Raw genomic sequence first — 25,543 nt, forward strand, 5'->3', positions numbered from 1 at the left:
TTGCTGGTGATGTCATTCCCTCCCTGCTTAGGTGCTCAGTCCTGTCTGTTTACACCCCAGTGGGAGCTGGCAAGGGAAGAAGGCTTAAGCATCTCTTCTCATAAAGCAAAATATATAATTGCCCGTTTGCTGTGCCCTTGGGAACTGGACCAGACATATGGATAGAGAGTGAAAGCAGCTCCAGTTTGGTTTATGTTACCAAATGCACAGGGAGAGAGGAGAACAGAATGCGGGACCGGGGTGATTCTTTGGTTCCCTTGAATTAGGTATCCAGGTGGACATCACTGCATGGGCCGCAGAATATGGCACAGAGGGTGGTTCCAGCACTGTCCCTAACTGGCAAGGAATCCTCAGAGTGAATGGTAGTCATTTCTCGATTCATCAAATGTTTATTGACCCTGTTTATGCTAGAGCACTGAGCTAGCCTCCTCTGAACCTCCGTGCTTTCAAATTCCCAAAGTGAGGACTTGGACCAGAATCATGGTCTCACAGTGAATGTGCTGGCATTCGTGGGCTCGTGTCAGTTACTCACTGACAGAACTGCTTGGCAGGATGGTTAGCCAATCTGGCCCTGCCTCTTCAAGGCCAGTAGTGACTCCTAGTTGAATTAACCAGACAGGGCAGCACCATCCCCAGTTAAGGACCACTAGACTTGTCTGCTGTGATTGCTTCCCAGTCTGAAATTTCTCTAAGACTAAGGTTATTTTGCTGCTGGGACCAGTAAAAACATGCAGAGTAGAATCACTGAAGATCTTGACAAAACATTAGAATAGTAGGTCCATCTTACTTAAATGCAAGGGAATTTTTAACAAAGTTGTCAATAGCTAACATCTGCTGAGCATTTACTATGTTCCAGACCCTTGGCAAATTTGTCATAAGTCTTCAGAGGGGATCTGATTATTTACTATTTCAGATCATCTGTGTCTCCTGATTTGCCCCCTTAATTTCAGACATTGAGCTAACTGTTGTTTTGCCTCACTTACCATTTGCAGAGTTGTGCAAAATTCAGATACGAAGGCATCCCAATAGAGGACCCAACGGGGTGATGAGTACTAAGAAATAGCTCTGCCAGATTCACTCCTTTGTGCAGCATACAGTATTTGTTCTCTGAATGTCTATGGACTTAATAAACTTGTAAAACCTACCACTCCCTTAAAAGCTATGACATTGCCTTTACTCCAGAGGTCTGATTTTACATGGTTTGTTTTGCAGTTTTTTCCCTCCCCCTTAGGTCCTGTGCCTGTAATTTGAGTCAGCAGCCACAAGGGGGCAGTCAGGATAGGATTTGAACCATTGCTTTGCAGAGCTACATCCTCATCATCAAAGAGAACACAGTTCACCATGCTGGTCCTGGTGTCTTGCTAAGTCTGTGCCCTTCTTTGCTGGGCAGAGAGTCTCTTTTATAGGGTGGTAGTAAAGTTCTCTTATTTGATGTGTGTGCTTAAGCTGCCTCTTTGGAAAGCAAGAGATACACATGTAATTAAACATCAGCACCTGGCAAATTCTCTCAAAATACCCAGAGACATTTGCAAAAGGGAGAAGCAAAGGGGTCCAAGCAGAAGCACAAAGTTATCGCTCCTTTATTTTCTGTCTGCAGCACGTTACTTTTTACTCTCAACCTTCCCAGCTAGTACTGAGGTATGTGTTTAGAGAGCATCACAAGTGAATTTCTCAAAAGTCAGAGCAGATCATTCCCACCCACAGTTTGGGTGTGTGAACCTCTGGGGAGCAGGCATTTACATCAAAGGCACACCATTTGACGATCTTATCAAATCAATCCATCTTCTCTCCCTTCCAGGGGAGCGCTGTGCACAGCAGGAGGGGCGGCTGGGCAGCGCAGAGCCTGGAATCCCCTGAGCAAGCAGCGTTTCAGCTGGCTGGACAGATCAAATAACACTTGGGCTGGTTAACAAAGGACACGCAAGTGGGAAGGTGTTGGAGGCTGGAGTGTGGAAATTTACCCAACGTTATTTCTTTGACAGGAAAGGAGACATGGTCTGAAAGATGCCACGTTCCTGCAGCCTGTCCGAGTCCAGCAGCACAGTCTTGTGCAAGGTGGCGTGGAGGAAGGGGTGACCAAGGACGCAGCCCTGTCGGAGGCCTCTGGAGGATCCTGACGTGGCAGTTGAGTGCCCCTCGGCTTTGGGACTTCCTGGGTAACTTGGTGTAGAGCTCAAGAAAGGTGGTTGGGTTTCTCCGGCTTTCTTCACCAGTGCCCACCAGCCTGGTTTGGGTCGCAGCATCTAAGGGGAGCTGCTAGAAAGGGGAGCCGGCAGAAGTAGAAAGCAGCCCCTGGAGGCCTCCAGAATCCATTGCTGGGATCCCTTCATCCTGCTTGGGACGCAGAGAAGAGCTACCAGGCTGCTGGACGCTGTGATAAAACTGAGCTTTGGGCCATCAGAAGTCCAGGAGCTCAGCCCAGCCACAGCTCTGCATTTCAGCCGGAAGGAACGTCTTTTAACACAAGATTCAAAGAGGAGAGTTTCTGGATCTTTTACCTTGAGGCTCATTATGGTAGGAAACATCACATTCACATAGATCATGAGACTGGTTTTTCTCTCCAAGATGCTACATTTGAAGAAAGCATGAGCCATTCTAAATTTCAGGGAGAGTTCAGAGTACCGAGGAGTTGGTGGACAGCCCTCCTGAGACGGGTCAAGAAAACAGTCTGAGCCTTCACCTTCCGCAGCTCAGCAAGCATGGACAGATGCCACTCCTATCTCCAGAGGGCTGGTGGCAGTGACCTCACCACGAGAAAAAGCAACCCTCAGCTCTGGGACTCGACAGAATGAGGTGTGCTGGGAAAGCTGCTCCCCGGGGCTTGGCCAACGTTGACCGCCCCTCCATCGCCCAGGCGGACCCTTACCACTGAGCCGACGATGGCTGAGAAGGGGGACTGCATTGCCAGTGTCTATGGGTATGACCTTGGTGGACGCTTTGTTGACTTCCAGCCCCTGGGCTTTGGCGTCAACGGGCTGGTGCTGTCGGCCGTGGACAGCAGGGCCTGCCGGAAGGTGGCCGTCAAGAAGATTGTCCTGAGTGACGCCCGAAGCATGAAGCATGCCCTCCGGGAGATCAAGATCATCCGCCGCCTGGACCACGACAACATCGTGAAGGTGTACGAGGTGCTGGGGCCCAAGGGCACTGACCTGCAGGGCGAGCTGTTCAAGTTCAGCGTGGCCTACATCGTCCAGGAGCACATGGAGACGGACCTGGCGCGCCTGCTGGAGCAGGGCACGCTGACGGAGGAGCACGCGAAGCTGTTCATGTACCAGCTGCTCCGAGGGCTCAAGTACATCCACTCGGCCAACGTGCTGCACAGGGACCTGAAGCCTGCCAACATCTTCATCAGCACGGAGGACCTCGTGCTCAAGATCGGGGACTTCGGGTTGGCGAGGATCGTTGACCAGCATTATTCACACAAGGTATGGCTGGTTGGAATGGCCGGTGGGGTGGTTCCCGGAACCCTCCAGGATGCTCACGGTCACTCAGGAGGGCGTTCCTAGCTTCGCTGAAGCGGGGGGGCTGGGGTTCATACCTGGGGGAGGCTGGAGGGTGCCAGAAAGACCACTGGCCTCACAAGCAGTGGTTGGCTGGGCAGGGGGTGCGATCAGTGACCTGGCTCTTAGGCTTGGCTCCACACCGTGGCCACGACCCAGAATTCCTAGCTGCGCAAGAGGGGGTTGGAGAAGTGATCTCCAAGATGCCTTCCAGCTCTAAACTCTATGACTTTAAGACTGTGGTTGGTGAATTTGCCTCTAGCATTCTCTTATCTCTGCCATCTGCCTAATACCCTGCTGTCTGCTCAGGGCTCCTCGTGAGGCTCCCCAGCACACCAGCCTTATGCTCTGGTTCAGCTTGTCTCCTCCCCTACTCTGTGTCCCGTTCTCTCTGTCCACGGACAGGGGGCATGAACAGTGAATTTGGTAAACTCATCCTCAGCGTATGCTGTCTAGCTAATGGCTCAGCTCTCCCAGGTCCCGCAGTGCTCTGGCCTCTCCCTGTCATACTAACACCAGAGGTGTCTGGACAGGCCTGAGACCCCCTGGTCAGAGCTAAATGCTCTTCCAGCTGCAGAGATCAGAGCTGACCCAACCACACTGATGGACATGTGGACACTTGTTGTTAAGGCCCCCAACCTCTTCTTAACTAATCCACTGCTCCCTTCAGGAACTGGGAATCCTTGGAAGTTCTATTCCCCCACCCCTGGTTCCTGCCAATTTAGGGGAGCCTCTGAGCCCCTCAGCCCGAGCACACATCACCAGGCATCCCTCAACAGAGCTGTGGAGTGGGTGTGATTTCCAGCCTTCTGCCAAAACCTTTGAACCATGAATTTTTATTAGAATGAAAACATTCCCTAGGAAGTAGGTCAGCCAAAGTGGCCAAGGTAGATCATGAAAGGGGAGGGTAGCTCTGACCTTGAACATGCTTCAGCTTTCTCTCTGAGGTCCCATTCCTCTGCTCTCCCTTGCTACCTTATTTGCCGCAGCCAGAAGGTCACAGACTCGTAGAAAGGCACTGACCTGCATGGGGTAGCTACAGTGAGAGGGTATCTGGGGGAGGGGGAGGCAGGGCTCCCCGTCCCACCCTCACTGGCTAGAACTTGGGCTCCAGCCCAGATTTCAGACCCCAGATCAGCCCAGCTGGTTCGAGCCCCTTAGTGCCACCTTAACCAAGAGCTTGCCCCCTATCCCCCCTTCCTGCGGCTTGGCCATCTGTCAACACTGACAGTTGACTTTGTAGGCAGAGTATCCATGGTAAAAACAACAACCACCATAATAATAATAATGCCCTTTTGTCTTCCTAATACCCTTCCCTTTCTTCTAAGAAGCAATGACTGGTAACAATCAAACTGAAGGTTTTAACCCAAATCAATTCTTATTTGGTGAAAGGACCAGCGCATCCATGACACTCATTTCTGGGATGCACAAAACCACTTTCTGAATTGCAATAAACCAGTACTCTTGGGAGTAAGAACAGGACCGCCTTTGATGAAAGGATCTGATACAGCGACGTGTTCTGGGGAGAGTGCTCCGAACAGCACGCGGGAGACTGTCTCTAAAGTCAGGAAAGGTGTTGGGGTGACGATCGGCTGCCATAACAATTCTTAGAAAGTGTGTAGTGTGAGGAGGTGTGGAGGCAGGGGTCCAGGCTCCCTTCTGGCAGTGCTAGCCGGGATGTGGACAGTCACGTGCCCTCCGGGAGCCCTGCTTTCCCCATCTTTGACAGGGACGAGGGTAGATGCCATCTGCCCCGCTGGCTTGTGGTTACAAGTCAACATGGAGCGTGAATGTAACGCCCCGCTGGAGGCAGTAAGGTAAGGAGCCGGTCCGTTTATGTAAGGAGTGTTTGCTGAGCACCCCGGACCCCGGCCCTGGTTCCCTGGCCGGCAACTGTTAAGTGTCTGCGTTCCTGTCCCTTGGGGCTGGGAAGACACCTCTCTGGTTGGGACTTTCATGTTCCTGATGCCGAAGAATTTCGGTGTTGTGACATATCTTCTTAGAGTCTCTTTAACAAAATTATCTGTGGGTGTTAAAAAATCACTGGGGCCCAATGTGAGCCCAGGGGGTGTTTGCGTGAGCCCTGCCTTTGGCAGGTGTCCCCCGCACCCCTTCGCACCCCTTCTCCCCCCTTCTCCCTCATGTACTTTCGGCATTCCTCATTACCTCCTCATTCTAAGCCGAGTGATGACAAAAACTTTATATTTGGTGCTTTCATTGACCCAGTGTGCATTTAAATCAGCTCTCATTTAGTTCTCATAAAGCTGTGAGGCACTTAGGGCAAATGGTCCATCTGAAATCGGAGAGAACCGGCTATCTTGAGATGATTTGGCTGACTGTGGCGGGAGCGGCTCTAGAACTGGGGCCTTCTCACATCGTAAGGCATGGTCCCTCCAGGCTCTATCTTGTTTTGGAAGGCCAACTGGCCCCCAGTTGAAATGAACTTTCCCTTCTTCTGAATTTCCCTGTTGGTTCTTCCCCCACCCATAACCTGGACCTTCTAGCATCTCCCATGCTCTCCTCTGTCCTGTGGGTATTTGCGTCTGCCTCTTCTCTGCTCCCGGAGGCTGAGAACCCCTTGGTTCTTGAGGGCATGTCGTGTCTACCTTATCTCCCCCAGGGAGTCTGATCATTGTGCCTGAGACTTGGTCCAGTGGATCTCTTGGCCATCTTGAACAGGGGGGAGAACAGTCACTTACCAGCACATTACAGGTGGGAAGCTAGTTGGGTCCATGGATGGCATGTGTGTAGAGGATTTGAGTCTCAGAAAGAGAGCAGGCCCATAATTTCTCCAGCCAGGGGATTGGCTGGGGTCAGACGTGCGCATCTGCTTTCCCCTGTGTGTGTGGAGGATGGTGTCCGCCTGGGAACTGCTCTGAACCGGAGCCTTCCTCAAGTCTTACGGCTCCTGCACTCGCCTCGAAGAAGGTGGTGCTCACCTGGGCAGGAGGCAGCACCTAGGTGTGGGTTATAAAAGGGCACTCCTTTTTTTCATGCTGATTCAGCCCAGGGCCAGGGCCAGACTTTGTGACCTGACTGGTGGCTGGACTTGGCCCGTTGGCTGAGCACCAGCCCCCCAGTTTCCCACTCCTCACTGTGACTCCCTCCTGGGTGGACAGTGAGTCTCCTTTGCTTCCACTTCTGCTCATCTAGCACGGGGCCTGCCATTCAGGGTCGTGTCCACTGAGTTCACCTGGTGAAGGAGATGCCGAAGGCAATGGCCTTCTCTTCTCCAGTGAGCAGCTGGCTTCCCTGGGACTTGAAGACACAGTCCAAGAGCATTCTGGGTCTCCCTTACCATCCCTCTCTTGGGGGCCTCGGTCTTTGCCAGGTCCAGAAGGCAACTGGAGTTCCCAGTGAGCCCACGCTGTCAGGGTGATTACAGTGGGTGGCAGTGGGAATTTCTAATGGCCTACTCAACAGCTTGGGGGGGCACTTGTCTCTCTGAGTCACTGTTACTCACCTCACTGACGTCAGGCCAGTCCTGCTCTTTGAGCAGCTCATTCCCGAGTGGGTCTGTCAGAAGGCCTCACCATCACCTTGTCCATAATTTCACAGATGACAAAACCAGGGCCTAGGAAAGGGACCCCCCACTCAGGATCTCACAATGTGTGGTCAGCACACACAGTTCGACTCCATGCCCACTGGTATTTCCGTGCCTCTCTTCTCAGTGGTCTTCTGTCCAACAGTCATTGTTCCCATTCTGGTGATTTCCCAGAATTCTTGATAGAGTCACGTGGAGGATGTCAAAGTGTTTTCAGATGTACAAAGGGCGAAATCACTAACAGAACTGTTCGCCCAGTAGACACCCTGATAATACCATGCGGACATTCAAGTCTCGGTTCCTTCTCCACTGACATACAGAACCAGCTCCGGACGGGGCCAGAGGGGAGTCATGAGGCCCCACCTGACAGGTGGCTTCCCAGCCTCTGCTCCTGTGATGAAGCCTTCCCCACCCACCCCTCAGCCAGCCCGCTAAGGAGTTCCTTGTTGTCTGTGTCAAGAGGCTGCTGAAGGGTCAGAGCATGTTTTCCTTTGAATTTATCCTGTTAGGAAGCAGAGGGTCTCCAAAGAGGCAAAAAAGAAACGTTGTTTAAGACTCGGCTGAGTCCTGTGCAAATTCTGCCTGGTGTCAGGAGCCCCCAAGAGCCCACAGCACACTGACAGCCAGATCAGCTGTGTGAACTCACTCTCCTCCTGGAGGGGCCGCCGTGGCTGAGGGAGGAGCCCCCCATCCTTGCCTGGGCTGTCGGGCCCTGCCTGCAGCCTCGCCTTTCCTCTGGGGGCCACAGGCAGAAGACCCCAGGAAAGAAAGCCAGAGTCAGAGGCCCAGCAGCGTCTGGACAGCCCACGGCACTTGTGCTTTGGTGGATCAATTGAGAAGATCTGAGTTTGTTCAGCCAGCCTGTCTTTGGGCCTTGACCCCTTTCTGTTCCAGAGCCCTCTGTCTTCATACCTCACTCCCTATCAGAGTGCGTTCACACTATAGCTACCAATCTCATGAAGATGCCTTAGAAATTAATAGGACAGTGATTGATTCTCAAAGTGGGTGCCGGACCAGAACATTAACTTTGTCCCTGGGGCTTGTTAGAGATGGTCTCCGGTTACGTCTCAGGCCACTCTTATTGGAGACTCAGGGTGGGGCCCAGCAAGCTGGGTGGTAACAAGCCTCCCGGTGAGTCTGATGCTGGTTCACTTTCAAGAACCACTGATCTGGGGCACCTGGGTGGTTAAAGCCTCTGCCTTCGGCTCAGGTCATGATCCCAGGGTGCTGGGATCGATCCCTGCATCAGGCTCTCTGCTCAGCAGGGAGCCTGCTTCCCCTCTCTTCCTCTATGCCTGCCTCTCTGCCTACTTGTGATGTCTGTCGAATAAATAAATCTTAAAAAAAAAAAAAAAAAACAACCACTTATCTGAAGACACGGAACAGCTTGTGTGTGGACAGCGTCATGAAAGAGGCTAGGAACTCCCAGATTACGGGGTTGTATTTAAAGCAGCTCCTTTAACTAACAGGGTCATTCACGGCAAGAACGTCATGACCCGGAATGGGGAGGGTTGCTTTGGGCAGGACGGCTTTTCAGGGTCTCCATCACATCACATGGGAAGCTGTCTGGCCTGTTCATCATCTCTCAGGTTTGGCAAAAAGCTACACAAACCAGGGATCTCCACTGAAAGGAGCGTTGGTTCTGTTTGGGTGTGACTTTCACGGTAGTCCGGTGATAGGAACACAATCTTAGAAAACATGGACTTTTCATTGTGGTGTAAACTCCTTGATTTCTGTAACTTGACGGGAGACACTGGCTTCACAGATCAGTGAGACCGAGTGTGGATTGAGGGCAGACGACCGTGGTTCGTTAAGGCTTGTGGTTCAAGGTCCTGGAGGAGGCAGAAAGGTTCGTGGTGGTGAACACACACAGCCAGCTTCCGATCGGCAGTGTCCACGCTGGTTTAACCGTGTTGATAACCACACCTCCTCCTCTCCAGGCCACTGCTTTCTGACAGCTTCTCATCTGTCTAGGCCAATATAAGCTCCTCCTGTCAGCCTGGGCAGACACGCAGAAAGCCTCCCTACAGCCCAGATTGCCTCGAAACGGAAACTCCGAGGAGGAGTGCGCGTTCCTGGGCCTGAAATAGGGTCTTTGCCCCTGATCAAGAGCGTGGCCTTTTGGGGTTCTGTGGGCTTGTGTTTTGAATGATCTCCGTCTTGGAGATGTGGGGAAAGAGGAGCAGCTCCCTACATGCAGGGAGGGAGGAATAGTATCTCTCCCAGGGATCCCGGAATAGGACCGGGGTCCAACAGTGCCAGCACTGGGAGAGGCCCAGCCAGACCCGGAGGCCAGCGTTTCATGAGAAAATGGGCTCGTGGAAGGACAACTTGCTGAAGGCCCAGCTAGAAGTTCTTAAGCTGCTAAGCATGTTATTCCAAATCAGTGGAGCTGAAAAGATTGATTTAAAAGGCTATGAAATATCCCTTTTTAAAAGGGAAAAACATGACCTAGGGGATTAGAACAGAGGTTGTCCTAGAGAGTCAAGTGTCCCTGAATGCTCGGGCCCACTGGAGAGCTAATTCGTTGGCTTTCAGAGCCTCCCTGCCCTTTCCCACTGCAGCCCCACCCCCAGGAGCAGGGCCTCCATGGTGTCCCTGGGCCTCCTGGGGTCCTCTCCTGCACCCTCCCTGAACATCACACCCCGGCCTCCCTCCCTGGGAAGCAACCATGGGCCATAGGGAAAATCTTTAACTAGCATGGCCGTGTACTGCCCGTGTATCAGAAAGGCAGCCAGCCAGAGACCCAAGGTAGGGTCCTGCAGGGGCCCTGCTCGCCAGGAATTGACCCTTTATTGCCAGATCCTAGAGAGATCGAGGAGCCTCTGGGAATGAGGCCAAGGTGATGAGTGACGGAATTAGGGGCTTGGAGCAATGCCTGTTGACAGCATTTCAGGATTCTACTGCTGGCTTCGCTGCCCAGGGTATCGCTGCCTTGCTTTCTGCCTTCCCCATCATCTTAGGAAACAAAGCTCACCTTTTCTCCTGTGCCTGCCGGTCTGCCTCTTGGGAGGGGGCGGTGAGCTGTTGATTAAAAGCATAAAGGGATCAGAAGCTTCCTCCTTATTTTCAACACCAGCCTCCTTACTCACCTCACCCACAGGAAGTCAGTGTCCCACCAGCCTACTGGAGAGGGGCTCGAATTTCATGTAGTAGGTTTGCTGCTGACAAGTTGGCAAAGACTTTCCCTTATCTAGAAAGTGTCTTTATTTTCCTCTCATGTTTAAAGTTTGTTTTCTCTGGATATGAACTTCTGAATCTACGATCTTTTTTGCCATTCAGTACTTAAAAATGCCATTGCCTTATTTCCTGTCCCTATTATTTCTGAAGAGAAGGTCTTCAATCACATCATTTCCCCTATATGTATGTGGGGTTTTTTTCCCCTTCTGCAACCAAGATTTTGTCTTGAGCCTTTCAGCAGCTTGACTGGGATGTGCCCAGGTGTGTGTTTCTTGGTGCTTATTTTATTTGGGATTCATTGAGCTTCTTGGTTCTGTTATTTGGGACATTTCAACAATTTTTTTTTTTTCCTGCTCTGCTTTTTCTCTTTTCTCTTTCTGGGTTCTGATTAGATGTATTACTTAGGTTGTTATTGCTCCAGAAGATTGTAGAGTCTTTCTTCTGTCTTTTTTTTTTTAAGAATGGATAAGTTCTGTGGTTCTGTCTTCAACTTCACTAATCCTTTCTTCTGCCATCTCTAATTTGTCATTAAGCTCATTTGGTGAGTTTTCCTTTTTAGATAATATGCTTTTCCATTCCAGAATTTCCATTTGGTTCCTTTTTTTATAGTTTCCCTTTATGTGCTAAAATTCCCCATCTTCATCCATTGAGATCATTTTTTTCCCTTTTAAATCCATGACATATTTAAAATAACTGCTTTAAAGTCTTTGCCAATTCCAAATCTGGGACATCTCTGGGTTGTTTTATATTGACTCCTTTTTTCTTCTGAATTGGGGTCACATTTTCTTTCTTCTCCACATTTCTCATAATTTTGTGGACATTGCAAATGATACTCTGAAAAGGAGTCTGAATTATATTGTCTTTCTTTAATGAGTTCAAAACCCAATTTTGGTTTTTGTTCTGGCAGTCCATTAATTTACTGATGATGGTTCTCCTTAATTTTGTTAAGGCTTGGCTTTAGGCTTTGAGAGGGCAGGACTAGAGTAACCCTTACTCTAGAACATGGTCCTTACCCCTAGGACCTCCCCTTTCTGTTGTCACTGGAATGCCTGGTGCTTCCCCTCTGGCTGGCTAGACTGGAACTCCCATGGATCCAGTGGTAGGTCTCTAGAACCTCTAATATTCTTGCTCTCAATTCCAAAGTAGCTGCTCTCTTCCAGCCCACACCAGATCTCACCTGCGTCTGAGCAACACAGCACTCAGCCAGAGATCTGTGTGAGCCCCACCCTTACAACAAACTTCTGGGCCCACACCTTATTGAAGAACCTTCCTCTCCAGCATCTTGTCCTGCCAGTTCTGGATGTTTCAACAGCCCCAAACTCCAGTTCCTACTTCCCCAGATCAGTAGGACAACCATGTTCTGCTTTGCTCCATCTCCCTGTGCTGTGGTTGGGAAATCTACCCAGGCGGAGTGCCAGGGCGAATATGAAATTCACCTTATGTGTTTCCTTACCTTCCCTCAACCCACTGTGCAGTGCCTGAAAACATCTGATGTGTGTGCTTGTCCAGTTTTGTCATTGCTTAAGATAGGGGGGCAAATCTAGTATAGCTACTCCGTCATGACCAGAAGCAGCCCCCCTCGCATTCAGTGATGTAATGCTCTGTGTGGCCAATGACCCTTTATGCTAGATTGTAAGCACCTTGAAGGAAGTGTTGGTGACTTATCTCTACATCCCAGTAGCGTGCTTAATGAATATTATTCGGTGGCATCAAGTGGAGAGCCTAGGGGCTAAGTGTAGAATAGCGCACTATTCCTCCTTCCCTTTGTACCTGAGTGGATGTGCAGGTAGGGGAACTCCTTTCACACAGCGCCTTCAGTCCTGGTGGGGAGGAGCCCAGCTGCTCCACGCCTTGCTCCAGTCCCTCTTCTTGGGTACTCCCAGGATATAAATATCTCAGGAACATGATACCGTCTTACTCTATAGGCAAATATCCCTGTGTTTACACTGAAGAAGAATGATTGGAAAATTGAGTCAAATCCTTTGCAATTTTCACCCGGAGTATAGTTCTTTAATATTGCCTTTCTTTAGTATAGCCTTTGCTGGGGTTGCCTGTTGAAAAGATAGTAGTAGAGAAATAGGCTGGCCAGTGGAGGTGGGGGGAGATCGTACTACTGGAATTATCCTGATTTTCTTGGCAACCTTGTACATTGGTATTCCACTTCTTTGAGCCCCATCTCTAGCTTCTGCCACCCCACCCACCTTGTGCTGTAACATCACTGACTTGTCACCATTCACTGGATAATCCCATACTTGGTGACAGCTCTGATCCCACACACTGTTCCCTCTGCTCCCACATGAACTCCTACTATCCCTGCAGACTCAGCTCAGAAGCCCCACCTCTGCAAAGCTTTGCCCAGCTCCCCCGAGGGAGACTTAATCACACCTTCCTCCAGTTGCCCAAAGCACTTACTCCCATACTATGATGATTATCTGTTCACGTGGCTGACTCTTCCCTGATAGACATTGGAGCCCTTAGGAAACAGTATGTATCTCATTTATCTCTATTCCTAGCACCTGGCACAGTATCTGACCCAAAATACATGTACATTAAATGCTAATTGAAATGAAGAGGCTAAGCCTTTACCTTTCCACTGAATTGAGTACGGTCCTCAAGAACATCTCAGAATAAAGCACAATTTCGCTCCTTCAGAGAAGCTTTCAAATATTTGAAGTCATCCATCATGCCCTTCTAGTTCTCTGCAGCCCAGAAGCCCTTTGTTTGCATATCCAGGTACTGTTCTGAGTGCTAGACAGGTGTTAACCTATTAGTCCTTATACCAGCCTAATAATGTAGTAAGAATAATAATGGTGATGATGATGATAGGTGCTGCTCTTGTCCCCATTTTAAGATGGAGACACTGAGGCACAGAGAGTAGCTTGTCCAAGGTCACCAGCTAGAAAATGGCGGTGTTGGGTGTCAACGCCTAGCAGTGGCTTCAGAGGTCACGCTGTAGCCACTGAGCTAAGCTGCCTTGTTGGCTGTTCACATGATAATGTTGCCAGAGCTCACCCTGCCCTCCCTGTCTTTTCGTTGACCTCCTCCTACTTGTCATACCCTTGCTTAAAAAGTATTTTTCAGAACAGATACTCTGAGATTTCACCAGCAGAGTCAGTGAGAGTGTGACCTCTCTGCTCCATAAATGATTTACTGTTCCTGCTGCCCGTGGTTTTTTTGGCAGCCATGTCAACTATTATCTCATACTAAGCTTGTTGCCAACCAAGTTCAGTTAAGCCCGGTATTCTCTGTTTTACATTTATATGCTTGATCTTCATCTTGTTGGCTTAAGACAAATATTCCAGCCTGATGAGACCTTTTTGGATCTTTGTTTTATCCTTTACAACATCATAATTGGTGGTTTTATCCCTTACAACGTCATAATTGATAAACCTGTCTTCTAGGACTTCTATCACTAGTTTTAAAATGTGTAAAGGGATTAGGTGAAATGCTTCGACTCATGGCGGTTAGACACTTCTCTCAGGGTGACACTGAACCTGAGCTAACAGTCTTTGGATTTAGTTGTCCAACCATTTGTGAGTTTACAAAATTATATAGTTATCTGATCTGTATTTCTTCACTGTCCACAAGGATGTTCTAAGAGATTTAGCTAAGTGCCTTGTTGGGATTCAGGGACATTTTCCTTCCACCTCAGTACAATTTAAAACTCGTCCTTAAGTTACAAAGCCAAATTCAAACTGCATGACCAGCTGTGACGCTTTAATTCCTAGATACACAGAACTCAGATGTGGCCAATACCACCTCTTTACTTAGAACCTCATACGTGAACATCTCAACTTGAAATCATATTGGAAGTTAGGGCATGGTTAAGTAAACTGGCTTACCCACAGCATGGGATACAACTATTTTCATTGGTGTTTTTGGAAGAGTTCTGAATAGCATAGACAATGATTATGTCATAATGATGAGGTTTAAAAAGCAAGATACAGAATTGTATAGATGGTGATCATAACAGCTGGAAACACAGAGAAAAGAATGACACGTTGAAATTGGCTAGAGGTTAAAAGCTCCAAACTGTTAACAAGGGTTAGACATGACAAATAAAAAGAAGGGGATTTCCCCCCTTCTGTTCATTTTTCTGTAGTTCCCAAAAATGTGCAGCAGGAACATGGGTGGTTTTATCACAGTAACCTTTTCAGGTGGGAGGTTGGGGAAGTTTTGTTAACAAGAGTCTGCTTGCCAAGAACATGTTTATTACAAGAGTGGTAAGCCCGATCACTCCCTCCATGAGAGAGAAGGGCGAAGCCCACCAGCATCTAGGCCGGGAGTGTGCACATGCTGACCATAACATGTCACATGAGTCGTACCCCCTCTCCCCAAGGGTGGTCCCGCCTCGGCTGCTGGCCCCATGCCAACCACGGGACAGGCTCTTCTGGGTGCACCACGCCCTTGGGAAGCTGGATGACCCTCCTCATTGGTACCAGGTGACCCAGGGTGAATTACCTCACCTGCTGTGGGCTGGCCCCGTCCCCTCCTCATACTAGATCCTGCTTCCCAGGGCTGTGTGTGCGGTGCATGGCACCAGGTCAGGCATTGGGAAGCACTCGGTAAATATTAGCTCTTCTCCACTGTGATTATGAATCATGATTGGAGAGGGTTTCTGTGTTCTCAGACAACTGGAAATTCTAGCACTAATGATAAATATTATTGAGGCACTTGACCATGCTTTAGTTTCTCATCTTAGATAAAAATGGAAGGAGTGAAGAGGAGTAGGGACAAGTCAGAAACCTTTATGGGAATCAGTTGTCAGAATAGATCGATGAGGAAGCACCGCGCTTGGAAGAGGGTGTTTAACCTGAAGGTAGACTAGGTTGCTAAATGTTGGCACTTCTGAAATTTAGCCAAAGACTGATTCTGGTAATGAGGCTATACACTAGTGTTGATATTCAAAATAGTTAACAATCGGTAAGCTTGGGGACCAGCCAATCAGAATAGACCTCGGTAATGGCCCCTCAGAATGGATCCCAGCAATGAGCACCTGTCGCCCCTACCCATGCACCCTCCCCATGCACAGACTGGAGAGGAAGGCCTGTCCTCCCCAGAGGTACTCACTTAGATGTCCACCTCCAGTTCCATATCCAGGCATGCAGAACAGCAACCATGAGGTCCATCCTGGCACAGCTGTTTGGGAAGAGGCAAGCCTTTATCTCACAGCTGCCCCAATGCTCATTCTTGCTTCCTTCCCCTCTCTTCCATGATGTCCTGTTTGCCTCTACTGTCCGTCACACGCCTGACAACATCCTGTTGTTGTCCAAGGCAGAGAAAACGAGGAGCCATTCCTTGTTCTGCCTGTTGCACCATACTGGCCTCTCTTGTGTCCCCAGATGACCTGGACAGCAGGTTTCCAGAGTGTGGGAGACCCTAGGGTATGGTCATGAAGGTTGTATTGCACTATCTTCTATGCAGAACGACGACCATCTGCAGAACCACGTGTCCTCCTGGCAGTGAGCTCAATTAAGCAGCTGTGAAATGTGGGACTCATCTTCTTGGGGATGAATTTTTCCCATTTCCCATTTCCCTAGTGGTCCTCTATAGGTCTTTTGTTTTAGCTCTGTTCTGTGGTTACCAGCTGCCCTCAACCCTGACCCCGACCAATTTGCAGATGCTAATGAGAGAGCATGAACAGCTGATGGCCCCTGTAGCTGAGGGATCAATATCATCATATCTACCCTGAAGTTTTTCCTGGAATTCACAGTAATGCACGCTGGCAGTTCTCTCCCACCCGTGGTCGCTCTGGATCCTCCTCTGAAGGAGGCAGGTCAGGTTAATTATTGTCCTTACTTGATACATGAGGACTAGGGGACCGCTGGAGCTCATCTAAGACCCACTGCTAATAGGAAGCAGAGCCTGGACCAGACCTGCCTCCAGGGACTTGGACAGCAGCTAGTACCGCTGGACTCAGCTCCAGAACTTAAAGACTCCCAGGTACTTTCTGTGCTGAGAAGAAGGGAGAGTCATGAAATGGGGAGCACTTGCTTCTGCTTTTCTCGTGAAGAAAGTTGGAGAACAGAGCAGTTTTGTCATCTTCCGTGGGGCCCACAGTGAACAAAGGTGGGGCCTGGACAGAAAAATGCAATCCCTGTGTCCTAGGCCCCTTCTTCTCTCTGGGGCCCCACACAGCCTCTCACCTTCGCATGTCCACCTGCCGTCCTCCCCAGTGCTCCTGCACCTCGCTTCCCTTCCACCTCTCCCCACTGGATCTTTCCTTCCATCTCTCCCCCCTGGAAACTTACTGGGGCCACGGCCGGCTTCACTGCCCCAGCACGCAGCTATTTGGGAAAAAGCTACCAGCGAGGGTGCTACTTGCAGTAGAACAGAGGTTTATATTGGCTTTTACACTAACTTAAGACATAATCAACATCCTGTACAACTCACCCATTTGAAATGTACATCTCACTGGCGTATATTCACAGAGTTGTGCATCTATCACCATAATCAATTTTATTTTATTTTTTAAAATATTTTATTTATTTGAGAGGGAGAGAGCATGCATGAGTGGGGGGAAGGACAAAGGAGAAGGGAGAGAGAGAACCTCAAGCAGGCTCCATGCTGAGCGCACAGCTGTAAGTGGGGCTTGATCCCACAACCCTGAGATCATAACCAAAGCTGAAACAAAGAGTCAGACACTCAACTGACTGAGCCACCCAAGTACCCCCAGAATCAATTTAAAAACATCTTCATTACCCCCCACAAAACTCTCAACCCCCTGAGTCATCACCCATCAAGGTCTCCATCCCCTCCTTCTCCAGTCCTAGGCACCCAAGAAGCCTACTTTCTTTCTTTTTTATTTATTTATTTATTTATTTAAAGATTTTTATTTATTTGACAGACAGATCAGAAGTAGGCAGAGAGGCAGGCAGAGAGAGAGAGGAGGAGGAGGCAGGCTCCCTGCTGAGCAGAGAGCCTGATATGAGGCTTGATCCCAGGACCCTGGGATCATGACCTGAGCCGAAGGCAGAGGCCTTAACCACTGAGCCACCCAGGTGCCCCTACTTTCTTTCTTTATGGACTTGCCTATGCCTATTTTGTATAAATAGGATCATGTGGTGTGTCGTCCTCTGTGACCGGGTTGGTGTATTTTCAAGGTTTGTTCATGTGATAGCGGGTCTCACTGCTTCATTTCTGTTTATTGCCAAATGACATGCCAGAATTGGATACACCACATTTTGTCTATCTGTTCCTTGGCTTATGGCATTGTTTCCACTTTTCAACCATCATGAATGATGCTGCTGTGAATGCTCTTGAACCAGCATTTGTGGGTCTATAGGTTTCCATTTCTCTTGGGTATAAACCTAAGGTGTGATCATTGAGTCATATGGTGCTGTTTGAGGAACTACCAGAATATTTTTCAAACTGGTGGCACCATTTTACATTCTCACCAGCAGCAAGGGTTCAGTTTCTCCAAATCCTCAGTATCACTTCTCAGTTTCTGTTTCATGTGTTTGTTTTCATTCTGGCCATCCCAGAATGAGGGATGAGGGTGTGCGTCATTGTGGTTTTGATTTCCATTTCCCTGGTGGCCAATGATGTTGAGCATCTTTGCGTGTGCTTGTTGGCCATGTGTAGATCTTCTTTGGGGAGCTGTCTGTTCAGATCCCTTGCCCATTTTTAATTGGGTTATTTGGGTTTTGTTTTATTATAGAATTATAAAAGTTCTTTATATATTCTAGATATAAGTCACTTATCAGATAAATAACTTGAATTTCTGTCACTCTGTGGGTTATCTTTCGCTTTTTTGGAGTTGTCCTCTGAAGCAAACTTTTTAAAAAATTTTGTTGGTACTCGATTTATGTTTTCTTTTGTTGTTTTTGCAGTTGGGGTCTAATCCAAGATTGTAAAGATTTACATGTATGATTTCTGAAAGTTTTATAGTTTCAGGTCTTACCTTTGGGTCTTAGATCCATGTTGAAGTCATTGTTGTAGATGGTGTGAGATTGGGGTCCAGCTTCATTCATGTCTCTCCTTATGTCATAACACCACTATCCCGATGTCTGAAGTTTGGTAGTAAGTTTTGGAATCAGGAGGTGGGTCTTCCAACATTGCTGTTTTTCAAGATAGTTTTGACTCTTTGGGTCATAAAGCAGAATGAAGTGCTAATAAGCACGCTGTATGCCATGGGTGAATTTTGAAACCATTATGGTAAGTGAAAGTCGCCAGTCACAAAAGGCCACCTGTTGTGTGATTCTGCTTCTGTGAGCTGTACAAGATAGACAAATTCATGGAGACAGAAAATAAATTAGTGGTGCCAAGGGCTGGGAGTTAGAGAAAAATAGAGTGTGACTTCTAACGGGTATGAGGTTTTGTGTTGGGGTGGTGAAAATGTTCTAGAATTAGTTAGTAATGATGGTCGTACAACCTTGCCAGTACACTTAAAACCATTGGATGGTATATTTTAAAATGGTGAATTTTATGGTATATGCATTGTATCTCAAAAAAATTTTTTTGAGAAGTAGAATATCCCTCTCTACTTACAAAATGAATATGTAGTTAAAAACATTTGCACAGGGGCGCCTGGGTGGCTCAGTGGGTTAGGGCCTCTGCCTTTGGCTCAGGTCATGGTCTCAGGATCTTGGGATTGAGCCCCGAATCGGGCTCTCTGCTCAGCAGGGAGCCTGCTTCCTCCTCTCTCTCTGCCTGCCTCTCTGCTACTTGTGATCTCTGTCAAGTAAATAAGTAAAATCTTTTAAAAAAAATTTTTTTTCAAAGAAAACTTCAGCCCAGATCGCTTCACAACTTTTGGTAATTCTACCAAATATTTAAGGAGGAAATAGTAACAGTTTTACAAATTTCTTTCAAAAAATTGGAGAGAAGGGACTACTTCCCAACTCATTCTAAGCATTGTGGTGATAGCAAAGCCTAACAAAAACATTACAAGAAGGGCGCCTGGGTGGCTCAGTGGGTTAAGCCGCTGCCTTCGGCTCAGGTCATGATCTCAGAGTCCTGGGATCGAGTCCCGCATCGGGCTCTCTGCTCAGCGGAGAGCCTGCTTCCCTCTCTCTCTCTCTCTGGCTGCCTCTCCGTCTACTTGTGATTTCTCTCTGTCAAATTAATAAATAAAATCTTTAAAAAAAACAAAACATTACAAGAAAAGAAAACATATCTCCCATTAAGATATATGTAAAATGTCAAAACGAAATTTTAGCACATTGAATTTAATGACATATACAAAGAAAAACGCATATTGACCAAGTGTGTTTTATCTCAGGACTGCAAGTTTGGCTTAATATTTGAAAATCAATGTTATAACCATTTTGGAAAATGATTTGGCAGTTTCTTTAAAAGTTAAATTTACATCTGCCATATGATCCAGACTTTCCACTTTGATATATTTACCCAAAAGACATGAAACTATATGTCCATGCAAAGATTTGTGTATAAATGTTCCTAGCAGCTTTCTTTTTCATAGAGGATAAACTGGAAGCTACCCAAATGTCTATCAACATTCAGTTGAACCAACTGTGGTATATCCATACAGTGGAATTACTACTTAGCAATAACAGGGAACGGACCATTTGCAACAATAGGAAATGGATCTCAAAACAATTACGCCAAGTGAAAGAAGCCAGACCAAAATGAAGGAAGGAAGGAATGAATAATGAGATCCTGTAAGATTCCATGTATATAGAATTCTAGAAAATGTAATCTACAGTAATAGTAAACTGATCAGTGGTTGGAGAGGCAAAGAGGCATTGAAACTCCCAGGGGTGACACATGTGTTCATTACTTTGGTGAGGATTTCACAGTTGGCATATGTATGTCAAAACATATCAAAATTGTACACTTTAAGTATGTGCAGTTGTATGTCACTTGTACCTCAATAAAGCTGTTTTAAAATACAAATATTTATTCAGGGTGCCTGGGTGGCTCAGTGGGTTAAGCCTCTGCCTTCAGCTCAGGTCATGATCTCAGGGTCCTGGGATCGAGCCCCACATTGGGCTCTTTGCTCAGCAGGGAGCCTGATCTGCCCCCCACTCTGCCTATTTGTGATCCCTTCATGGCTTTCTGTTGCTGGGCCTCCTTGCTCAGGGCATTCACAGGAGGCACTCCACGGCTCAGTAGGACCACAGAGGAAGAAGTTGCTTGTTTGGGAACAGACGCTGGCCTGAGGTTCAGACGCTGTGGTTTTGGCCTCCGTGCCCCTCCCAACTACTCAAGTGACCAGGAGGGAATATCACTGCTCTCTGCCTTGGTTTCCCCATCTGGAAACGAAAACAATGGTTGCCTGCATCTCCTCTCTCCCTGGGGCACTGGAGCAGAATTCGAAGTGAAGACAATTTCAAAGACCAGTGGGCTGGAGTCCGAGGCCTGGGTCCCAGCCCTGCCTCCCGCACGATACTCGCGCAAGTCAGTCTGACCCGGGAGGCTCAGCTTCCTCCCCATCAAACGAAAGAGAATACGGGCCCATGTCCCCCACAGACAACTGGGGGGAAAATCAGAGTCCAAAGATGAGAACATAGAGATAGGACTGTGCCCGCGTGTGTGAGGAGGTGCCATGACCACGGAAAACCACCGGGGTGATGCTTACTGAGCCCCTCAAGAACTCCACTCCCAGTGTCTTCTTCTGTGGTCCATCTTGGGACAGAGACCCCAAAGTTCGGGATGTGTGCAGTTAGAGCAGCGTTCATCCCTGAACTTCTGGTTTTGGCCCTGTACCCTCAACAGTCCCCACGAGGACCAGTTTTGTTGGGGTCACCCCCAGACTGTGTTCGGGAGAAGCAGCCTGTTTTAAATAGTGTCCTTGAGTGGTGATGACACTTGACATCCAGACCCCCGCGAGGGTTCTGTTGTTTCAGTGACACGTGTCTGCTGCCTTTGAGGTGAGCGCTGGGGCATGTTGGGGCTGGGGGACTTAACAGTTCCTGGAACAGGGCTCGCTGTGGGGAGCAGAATCCCGATTCGGCGGGGGGGGGCCCGTCCGCTAACTAGAGCAGCTCAGTTCTCAGAGACACAACGTCGGGGCCACATTAGACCTTAAACAACAGCTCATCTCATTCCCCAGAGGGGCCTCCCCGAAAATGACTTGCCTGAAGTGATATTGGGGTCTCGATTTGACTTTGAGAAGCAAACGAGTGAGAGAAAACAGAGACAAGTCTCTCCAGGAAGTCCCTGGCTTTGGTTTTTCACTTCACATTGGCTCTGAATGTCGAGCAGACGGGACGCCGCATTCTCCACTCTTCAGCCTGCCGCCAGGCACCGTGATGTACAAAGACTCAGACGCGAAAGCTGATGACATCATTCAGTCATCCGAAATCGAATTCTGTTCCCTGGAGGCTGTGTCCCAAGGCAGGAAATTGAATGGGGACATTTTAGAGATCTTTCCGGCAACAGGCGTTGAAACAGAACGTCTCTTTTGCTTCACCCCACCGTTGGCCAGATCACCGACCCACCTCCAAATAGCACAGAAACCCAACCTTCTGCTTCATTTTGAACAGTGGGCTTTCGTCTTCAAGGTGGCTCCTGACTGAAGCAAACCACAGCCTTCTGAGTCTGTGCTCGTTGGATGAGCTCAGCAAGGCCGTGTTCGGCCACACTACCAGACCACCTCCTGGTCTGCGTCCCCGCATCCTTTCCCTCGTTAGAGCTTCCATCCACAGCTTGCCGCCCCCCGTCCTCTTTCTTGCCCTCCTTCGTCCCCACAGGAGCACCGCCAGGTACTTCTTCCTTCTCTCAAAACCCCCCGTGGACCTTAACAAGAAAGCCACATCAGCCATGTACGCGTCCGTAGGATTGTCAATAGCACGAAGCCATACAGCCTGGTCGCATTGATATTTTAAGTTTTACTCTCCGCTGCGAAAGGGAAAGGGATTTTCAGGCAGCAGCCAGCAGGTGGAGGCAGTATTTCTCAAGCAACCTTCCTGTGGCTCCAGAAATCATACCACCTCACGGTTCTCCGCCTGTGGCCCAGACTTCAGGTATTCTCACCCGGAGCCTCCGCGCAGGGCCTCAACCAGTCCTGGGTGGCGTTCCCCGACCCTCTGGGTCAGTCTTTCGTTGCTTCCCTTGGACTCCATGGTAGGTGCGAGCCCCGTGGTGCAGGCCCGTGTAGCTTTTGTAGGCGAGAATCTGGACACTGAGTGCTCAGCAGGGCCTTGGATCCATGCCTGTCCTGCCCAGGAGGAAGAACTCCACAGACTATAAGCCCTGATCCTAGTCCTTAATAACTGTGGGACTTGAGCAAGACGGAAATAACAGAACCCGTGTCACAGCGTTGTTCTAAGAACTGGATAAAGAATGCCAGGTGCTTAGCACAGTGCCCAGCAGGGAAGAAGTCCTCTGGAGACACGAGCTTCTTACCGGATGGAGCAGAGCCAGAGTGTGAGGGGGAGGAATCTGGGATAGGACAGCTTGGGGGCCAGGACTCATTTCCGTGAATTCAGCTTTAAGCCGCTGGTCTTCATGCTGGGGGAGCTCCGAGTAGGGCTGGCTGGCGGCTGGTGGGTGCAGGATGAATTTTGGACTCTGGAGCAAGGACAGCGGTCTTTCTGTTTTGCAGCCCTCATTTATCTGAGCCCCAGGCAAGATGGAAGGTAAAGACAGTCTAAACCCCTGAACAGATGGGGCCTCACCCATCCACGGGGTCTCTCCGTCCCCGTCCCCACCCCCTGGGCCTCTGGAGGTGAGATTCCTGGCTGGGTTTTCAGACCGCCCAGCAGATGAGAGGCAGAGAACCAGGGACTAGATGGTCACCTGAGAGCAGAGAGAAGCGACAGCTGATGGTCTGACAAGTAAGGAAACAGACAAAGGATAAAGGCAGACATCCGAATTACTAGAAAATCACAGCCACCGGGCTCTGGAGAGGGGTTCCTGCCTCCCTTTCATGTCCGAGAGCCACAGCGTCTGAAGACTCAGAGTCGTGATGTTCAAAACCCGACCTTGCCGAAGGGTGTCCAGTCTCGGTCTGTTTTCAGAAGCCAGTTGTGTAATGTGAATGGCGATAAAAACTTGGTGCTCCCACGCATTTGCTGCGCTCTTGTTTAACCGGTCATGGTGGGAGTCCCATGGGCATCCTGTGGTTTGGGTAGGGCCCTGTCTCCCATTTTATAGATGAGGAAAGCGAAAACTGAGGTGGCTGAGATTGTCCAGGCTTCTGTAGCTAGTGAGTGTCCATGTGGCTTCACTCCAGGACTTCCGACTGGAGGTCTAGTGCTCTTTCCCACGCAGATGTTGTCAAACTGTGTTCCTTGGAGCCTGGGGGGTTCTTCCCCAGGGGCTGCCGCAGGAATGCAGGGAGGCCCTCCAGCAGGTCTGGACCTCCCACCTCTGACTCAGCAAGAGGTGCTAGGTGTTTAGCTGCCAGAGACTCTGGATGGGGAAGCATCAAAGAGGTCCTGCTGCTTGGAAGAAAACAAGAGAGTGAGACAAAAAGAGAGCTTTGAAGCTACTGAGAATGGTGCCCTTAATAGTTGGGGATCTTTTCTATCCAAAACCAATTAAAATTAAAAGAAAGGCTTAGGACTATGTGCATATAGGGCACACCTGCTCTCCTGCAATCTCAGCCAGTCTGAATGACTTACCCCAAGGGTGTCCTGGTCCTGCGGGACTCAGGTTCCCTGCAAGCTGCCCCAGGTGGGCTCATCCACTGGCCTTAGATGGGCACTTCTTGGCTCCCCTTCTCCGCAGCCACCTCCCCTGTGCAGGCAGAGTCCTTGAGCCACCTGGGGCCATCAGTGCCTTTTACAGCCTCTGTCCCCATGCTGTCCTCACTATCTGCCAGAGCCCTGTTGTCACCTCTTCCGGGTGGGCTCCCATCTGCATGTGTCTCCCGAGCTGTGAACACTTGATACTCACTGGAGGAGTGACAGATGTCCTCCTGCATTTTAATAGTGGCCCCCTGCACACCCAGACTATTACCCCATATAATTTATTCCAAAGGTGGGAAATCAGGCACGACACAGGACTTCCGGGAAGAGCTATTTGCATAGAGAGGGCTTCAGTAACACCGTATAGAGGGCACTGATTCACCCGGGAAGATCTGGCCTCATTGCCAGCCTCCGGCTCTGCTCCCTCCCTCTGCACCCACCCCACCCTCACCTAGAGAGGGGAAAGAATGTGAGAGGGGCATCTGGGGTTAGTCCCTGACTTACTGTCGCCGTCCTCAGCGGCAGACACCGAAAGTGGGACGACTGTGCTGGGTGTGGTGGGAGGGCAGTTGGGCCTTCCGAATTGGTTCGAAACCAGTCCGAACTGAGCGCGCTTGACAAACCTCAGTGGGCCCTGTGTGGCCACGGGTGGTGACACTGGGAAGACAGGACAGAGACTCACATTTTAGCCAAGTACACGGGGCGGCATGGGATATCCGGTGTCGAATGAGTGACATGGACGGGTCTTCTGGAGAAAACGTTCCTTTCCCTCCCCCTGTCTCTGGCCCCATTTTTTCCTTCTAAGTTAGAGCTCGTTTGCAAAGAGTGCGTCTTGAGGACGTGGGGGTGAAGGTAGCCTTACTGGTCATCAGGCTCTAGGTAGGAAGTGAGAGGCAGCATTGCAGGGGAGGGCACCAGCGAGGCAAAGGGGGTGAACATCTCAGGGAGAGCAGAGCCTGATCCCCCCGGGGAGCAGGGAGAGGAAGGCTGGGGGCAGAGCAGTAAGAACCCAAGAAATCAGGCAGAGGCGTTTGGGCACAACAAGCAAAGGGGCACCCTTGAAGCCTCTCAAAATAGAGCCAGGGGCATCTGGGTGGCTCCTTCCAATTAAGTGGCCAACTCTTGGTTTTAGCTCAGGGTCATGGGATCGAGCCCCACTTTGGGCTCTGCACTAGGGGTGCAGCCTGCTTAAGATTGTCTCTTCCTCTCCCTCTGGCCCTCCCCAAGCCCCACTGTCTCTCTCTTAAGAAAACAAAATAGAGCTGAGAATGGAAGGACTTCGTGGCACTCTTCAGAGCAGCGTGCTTTGCATGTGTTTTGTTTCAATCCGACAGCCCCGTAGGGAGTCTTCTCCTCAGGGAGGTTATGAAAATCACTGTTAAGTCACCAACATGGAAGCTGCTAGTACAGGACTCAAACCCAGGTCCAGAGCTTGTGTTCCCAGCACCGATATGCCACCTGTGAGGCATCTCTGTCTGGCAGGGGAGTGCGGGCTGTGGTGAGACCAGAGCCAGGTCCTCCTGCTGAGAAGCCCTCCAGATGCTTCCATGTCCCCATGTTCTTCCCGTGCTGGAGCACCTGAGAGTCATTGCGGGAAGAAAATCAAGCCTTCGTTGGGCTTTGCCTTAGTTTGCTGGGGCCGCCGTGTCAAAGAGCCCACGCTGAGAACCCTACAGAACAGAAACCCCTTACCTCATAGTTCTGGGCGCCACACGTCTGAC

General features: G+C 49.5%; 1 protein-coding gene across 1 annotated transcript in view; it reads left to right on the forward strand.

Moving 5' to 3' along the window:
* The window catches only part of MAPK4 (mitogen-activated protein kinase 4), a 143,462-nt gene that overhangs the window by 92,751 nt on the left and 25,168 nt on the right, over nt 1–25,543 (forward strand). The window contains exon 2 of the mRNA XM_004777713.3: nt 1,983–3,425. Within this exon, the coding sequence (XP_004777770.1) occupies nt 2,880–3,425 (546 nt within the window). The 5' untranslated portion in view covers nt 1,983–2,879. The remainder of the gene's footprint in view (nt 1–1,982; nt 3,426–25,543) is intronic.

Source organism: Mustela putorius, unplaced genomic scaffold (assembly GCF_011764305.1).
Source record: "Mustela putorius furo isolate JIRA1106 unplaced genomic scaffold, ASM1176430v1.1 tig00003858_pilon_pilon_pilon, whole genome shotgun sequence".
In the NCBI taxonomy this organism is placed as follows: domain Eukaryota; kingdom Metazoa; phylum Chordata; class Mammalia; order Carnivora; family Mustelidae; genus Mustela; species Mustela putorius.